General features: G+C 33.2%; 1 protein-coding gene across 1 annotated transcript; it reads right to left on the reverse strand.

The window, feature by feature from the left end:
• Positions 1-1,419: 1,419 nt before the first annotated feature.
• LOC145043284 (putative transcription factor KAN4) lies at positions 1,420-5,107 on the reverse strand. Its single transcript, XM_078991885.1, has 6 exons — positions 4,197-5,107; positions 3,937-4,013; positions 3,500-3,536; positions 3,139-3,313; positions 1,906-2,005; positions 1,420-1,790 (listed from the first exon to the last, which is right to left on the reverse strand). Exons 1-6 carry the CDS (start codon positions 4,735-4,737, stop codon positions 1,629-1,631), a joined length of 1,092 nt encoding a protein of 363 aa, XP_078848011.1. The 5' UTR covers positions 4,738-5,107; the 3' UTR covers positions 1,420-1,628.
• Between the last annotated feature and the right edge of the window lie 1,313 nt (positions 5,108-6,420).

Below are 6,420 nucleotides of genomic sequence, written 5' to 3' on the forward strand. Positions count from 1 at the left end.
CATTCATAAATAATACACATACAAATAACACAAACATACAAAAAATACTAATGGAAAAACACATACATGCACCATACACATACAAATACATTCTACTTACAATACCTAAAATAAAATGATGAAAAAGAACCTGTGGTAGTTTAATTTCGAAATTTTATGACAAGAATTCCACAATTCCGCCAACAATTCCGACGACAACCTTCAATTAAAAGCTTAAATTACTAAAAAAAATCAAAACAGAAGTGAAATCAAAATAGGGAAGGATTTCGACCTTAAATCGTCAAATTTTCCGAAATTTAATTGTATTTGTCACCTCTTGGTCGCCAATAAAGGAGGTCTAGGTCACCAGTAATGGGTGCAATGGAGGTTTGGTCAGCAGCGACTATAGTTGTGTGTGCAATCGGTGTCTTTTGGTGGTAGATGGAGAGATAGGGTAGACGATAGACGGAGAAACGATAGATGGAGAGAAAGGCGAATAGCCATATGAAATAGCAAACATGGGGGGTTATCTGCACAAAACTTTAGCAGCAATGGGTATTAGCAACGACGAATAGGTATTAGTGGCGACACATAAGTATTAGTAGCGACACCCCTGGAGGAAAAAGTCAGTGCCTTTTTCACGCCGTTACAACACTTGGATTGAATAAGATCGAACGGAAAAAGTTTATTTGATGCAGATCGCTACAAGGTGGGCATTAGCGATGACACCCTTAGCGGTGACACTAGACATTAGCGGCGACATGTAACATATCAATTACATGTAGCCGCTAATGACTGGAGTCGCTGCCAAAGACGTCGCCGCTAATGCCCACATTTCTGGTAGTGCTCTCAAGAGCCCCGGGATATAAGGTAGGCAAAGAGGTGGACAAAAACCCTAACTGTTTTTGTTAAAAAAATTAAATATTCATTTTTATTTTTTTGACTAGAAATGCTTCTAAGCATCTTAAATAACCTGTCACCATTAATAATTAATAAAAATAATACTATTTTAATATATTTGTATGACACGTATGAACATTTAAAATAGATAGATAGAAGGACATTTTGGAAAAAAATATTAGATGCAACTTGATTTATGTTTCTTAAATTCCCACTAGTTCCTTGATCTATCCAACGAAATATTGACTTTTACTATCATAAATTTTACTCTGTTCCCAATTCGTGATGTTCATGTCGAAGTTGCGATCTTAGCGACGTTCCAGCCTTAATTAGGTTACTATGCAAATCCAAGTACTCGTTAAAACTTAATAATATTGCTTGTCGGGTTATGATATTAACCCTAAAAATTACGTACTTATTTTTGACAATATCCCTTTACAAAGTTACATAAATGATAGTTTCGTGCTTAAAAGAAAATACAAAATACCGTTTCGTAAAATAAGTTAAATACTCATACTATACCTACGGCAACGTACGACGTTGAAAATGAGAATATTATTAATTTTAAAAATTGTCTACTTTCATCCCTATAGTTTTCACCTCTACATTCTACATGGCACAAATTTGTCAATTCTACATGGCACAAAATTTGTCAAAGGTTAACACATGGCTAGATTAAGCAATATTAAACATAGCTTTACTACCTATTCAATACGTATGTTATTAGTCAAATTAAGAGTATTTTTTGATTAATTTTCATTTTGGACACAATCTTCCATTTGCCGGCTTGGCCTTCCAAGGGTGAACTCAAGATTCAGCAACCTATTTGAATCTAAAGACTTAGTCCTACTACTACTTTCCAACTTCATGTCATTTTCTGACAAGTGTAAGGATGGCTCATGTTCATCTACCTACAAAAAAACAATAATGATTCATTAAAAACAATTAATAATCTTTACACATACGATATACATATATACATCTATATATACAAGCTGAATATATATATGGTGTATGCATGCAAACCTTATTATCAATCACTCCATGTTCTGAACAATTTCGCATGTATTCTTGGCTCAAGAACCTTGAAGAATCGTATTTCTCCATTGTTGATGACCATGACCCTCTGCTTAAAATTTTTACATTTAGTAATTAAAGAGAGCATGTCCGTATATAATACGACAGAAAGCCACCAAAATATCATCACTTTTACCAAACAAACTATTCACATATCACATGGGAATATGCTTAATTAGTCGTATTTACCAATACAGTTAATTATTTCATTAATCACTAAATAAGGTAAGTATTTATATGCCGGACAAGAATCACCAAAAGTGGTAAAACACTGAATGTGGACTATTTATAATAAAAGATTAAAAAGATAAAATTCGGATATAAGGTTTTGATTTTCCAAGACGCAAGAAATCTCGTGGAATACAGGTGATGCACTTCTATCAAACTATTGAAAATTAATGACTCCTTTAATCACAGTCGTACGTCGTTTAAATACTTGATAGCAATCAACTGCCATCCAGAAATAATTAGGTCAACAAAAGCAAGCCAATGTATTTTACATTAAATATTTCTAGCTATATTTATATAGCTAGCTTTACTTTAAACAACTCTTAACATGCATAAAAATTAAATGGAATTGAACTTTTAGTCTTTTATGCTCTTATATAAATTAATTAGCTAGCTATACACTATACCAATTCTAGTTTTACATGTTTGTACGATAATTATGGAGAAATGTTCCCGAAATGTCATCCTATATACTATTAACTCAGAAATTTGTGCCATTTCCCTTGGCTTAACATTACTTTTCCTCGAGATTAAACATTATCATTCAACATCCATTGGACATGTCTTTCTCGTTAATTTATATAGCAAAAAAGAATCATATTTTACAATAACGAAGACATTTTAAAAAAATTTAATATATACAAAATCTCAACTAATATCAATTCCGTCAAGTTTATTTCCCTTTTATATTCACGTCAACGAAGAGAAGAACAAGATCAACACAATATTCATTCACCAACAAACATTACGCATTTATGTCTGTGTTTCAGATGTGCACTTAATTAGATGCCTTTTGTAAGTCAAGTTGATATATCATATCCGGTATGACTTCAAAAAGGTAATGATGATGAACACAGACAAACAACACAAAACTTGCAGAGAAACAGATCGAAGACTGCTAGATACGTACTATTAAATGAAATTCACCACACACACACACATTCACACACTAACCTCTGGGCTGTTTGTAGTGTAGTTACTCGTGATGGGTGATGAGAATGATTAGAAAGGTGCAGGTTGGAGTTGTTGGTATCAATTATTTTATCACCAGTTTGTGATATACCCCCCTTCATTTGTAGTAATGTCTCTGGGGTCCTTGGATTTATCATACCCATATCCGCAAGTGAAGCTGCAAAAAACACATTCATACAACCCCCATCAATTTTCTGCGACTTATCAGACAAACACAGTAATAATACTAATAGGACTGTGTATGTATTGGTCTTATTTCTATCTGAAATATCAACACATTAAAGAGAAAACTATGATGCATGGGGTCCTTATATATATAAAAGAAAATAATAAAATCTACTACCTGCTTCTTTGTCAGTGCTCTTCACAGTTCTATACATCTGCATGAATATATCGCGCAAAATATGTTATAAGTAATTATATCTAAAAGAAAAATATCATCGTTCTTAGATGCGATATTGTCCATGTTCCCCCTGAGGGTCCCGCTTTTACTTTTTAATGTGAAATTTGAAGCTCAGATGTAGTAATACCCAGGCATGTGTGTGTGTGTGTGGTAGCTTTTTTGTGTTCTTTTTCTTTTCTTGTTATGTTTACATTTTTTTCTTTATTAAAATCGTGTCTTTCTGACTAGAAGAAGAAGGATATCGTTTTCGTGATCAGATGAAGAAAATAAAAGTGTAGGAGAAGGACTCTCTCTAATTATCTTTAAAAAACTTGTTCTCTAATGACTCTTTTATGTAGCGAAGTTTAGATTAAAAGAAGGATAATATAGCTAGTTACCTGGAGATGACTCTTGACATGAGCGAGAGTGAGATCCTTCACATTCATCAACTCTAGCACCGATTTAGGGGTTGCTCCTGAAACATTTTGAAATAATTAAACACAAACGCATTAGTTTAAGAAAAAAAAGAATCTAAAATCGATCCATTCCTTTAATCTCGTTAATCGGAAAATATATACTTTACAAAATATCGTTTGAGAGTAGCTAAAAGGCGAAAAGGTCAAAGAGAATATGAAGATATATGGATCAAAAAACTTACTTTCATGTCCACCAAGAAGCTGAACAGCGTGAACGAAATGAGCGTGTAGAGTCGAAGTCCATCTCATTCGAGGAGCCCTAACGATCCTTCTAACTCGGTTTCCCATTCTCGAACTCCTCTTAAACTCATGTCCATAGAATTGTGGTTGATCATAATGTTTGTTGCGATACTGATGTTGAAGAAGGAGATTATTTCTTTGTAGATGTAAAGGCACCATGGGATGATGTGGGAAGTGAGGATCAAAAGTCGTCGTCATCTGATCAACACCCAAGCTCAGCCGCGGGTGATGAAGCTGGAGTCCATGGGTGAGAAAACCTCCTCTCTCCGGTGGCGGTGGGTGGTGGTAGTGATGGTTGATGAAATTTAAGCCGTTGTCATGAGTTAAATCACTGCCGCTGCTGTTCGAATCTGTGGTGGTGGAGCTACAGGTTGTCTTCTTGACACAATCAGCAGCTGGAGGACGGATCTGTAGCGATAGATCAGGCAAAGATGTAGCTGTGATACCACTTGTCATTGGTGTAGTTCTTGAAGCGAGAAACATGGAGTGGAAAACTGGTAATGATCAATATCTAACAAAATATTACGAAAAAAGACAGATTGGATGATGTTGAAGAAAAAGTTTTTGAATAGTGATTATATCATGAGTGCCTTATGATTAATCTTTGCATGGTCTTTACCAAATCACAGAGTGAGAGAGAGTGAAAAAGAGAGAGAAAGAGAGAGAAGGGTTTAGGCTTTTTCAGTAGTAAAGAGTGTGTAGGCTTTTATCAGTAGTAGACTAGTGGTAGGTTAGGTTTGAGGTTTGACGAAGAATGGGAGAAAGGAAGGCTTTTTGTAAGAGGTGGACAGAAAAGAAAGGCTTTACTACTAATTTATTTTATCTTCGGAGTTATGAAGTGGGGTGTAAAATGTAAATTGTAGATATCGAAACGAAAAAAGTTTGATTATATAATCAGAGAAACCAGAGAGAGATCAGTATATATGAAGGTGATAGTTAAGAAGGAGAGATAGTGGTGTCACTATAGAGGGAATGCTTGGAAATCGTGAAAAGAAAAGGATGGAATAGAACTCATATGGACAATTATTCAAGAAAATAGAATATTAATTTTAACCACTGAGAAATTAGTAAGACAAACTTCATATTCGCTTAAAAATTATACCTTATGACTAACATGCATGTGAAGTTTGAAAATCTTTATTTGAGAATGATGCATACCGTATGCCGTTTTGGTTATTCATTTAAGAAAAACTACTATAAATATGGATTTAGGTTGAAAAGTGGGTTTCAAACATTATGTTTTATATTTTTATGCATTTCAAATCAAATTCTTAATTTGGAACTAAGGACTTATCTTTAAATAAAAAAAAAAGACATATAAATTCTGTTTTTCTCTCCCTTGTTTTAGAATATTTACTTACGTTTTAATTATTTCTTTGTGTTATGAAATATGAATGTCCTCCAAAAGTCATATTTTTAATTAAAAAGGTTGATGTGACGAAAGCGAGTTATGGACATATGGTACCGGGGCCATTTATAATTAAGACTTCCAGGAATCACAAAATGAAATTAATATTAGAGGGTGCACCCCACCATGCAAATTTGATTTGTTTTTGCATAGGACTAAGTTAAAAGCTGAAGTATTATAAATTTTTGGTTGAATTTTTGGAATTTTGTTTTTGAATAAAAGATTTCGGACAACTAATATTTAAAATCATAACAGAAAATCTAATATTGGAATTCCATATATCTAGAATTTCCAATTTCTGAATTTGGGATATAAATTCGGATTTCAAAATCTATTCCTTGAAAGAGTTAGATATCCAAAATATAAAATATTTATTTTCAACACCTCGAGTTTCACCTCTATGCTTCTTCTTTTTTGCCTTTTGCATACGAGTTATATATTGAAAATACTGTCAGTTAGGAGTGCTATAATTTTTTTTTTTTAAATCCCACATTCAACCCAAATGAATTTGGTTATTTAGTTTGGGTTATTCAATCGATTTTTAGTTATTCGGATCCATTAACGGAATTACTATAGCTATGAAATTTACTTTATCGTTGTGATTGATCTAATGTTAAAACATAACATAAGATGTAAAAGTAAGCATGGAAGCTTTGCAAGTTTTTTAATGTTAAAACATTACCCAAGTTATAAATTATGAGCGAAATTCTAAAATGAAAATGTTCTATTGTTAAATATGTGTCTTGAGAAAGCTAATG

The sequence above is a fragment of the Lactuca saligna genome, chromosome 4 (genome assembly GCF_052625555.1).
Source record: "Lactuca saligna cultivar CGN05327 chromosome 4, ASM5262555v1, whole genome shotgun sequence".
NCBI classification, from domain to species: domain Eukaryota; kingdom Viridiplantae; phylum Streptophyta; class Magnoliopsida; order Asterales; family Asteraceae; genus Lactuca; species Lactuca saligna.

Excerpts from the sequence above, each read along its gene's own strand:
- LOC145043284 (XM_078991885.1), bottom strand. The coding sequence starts at position 4,737 with ATGTTTCTCGCTTCAAGAACTACACCAATGACAAGTGGTATCACAGCT. Across the intron at positions 3,314-3,499 it reads GAGCACTGACAAAGAAGCAG|CTTCACTTGCGGATATGGGT; the intron begins GTAGTAGATTTT and ends TGTTTTTTGCAG. Across the intron at positions 1,791-1,905 it reads ATGGAGTGATTGATAATAAG|GTAGATGAACATGAGCCATC; the intron begins GTTTGCATGCAT and ends GTTTTTTTGTAG.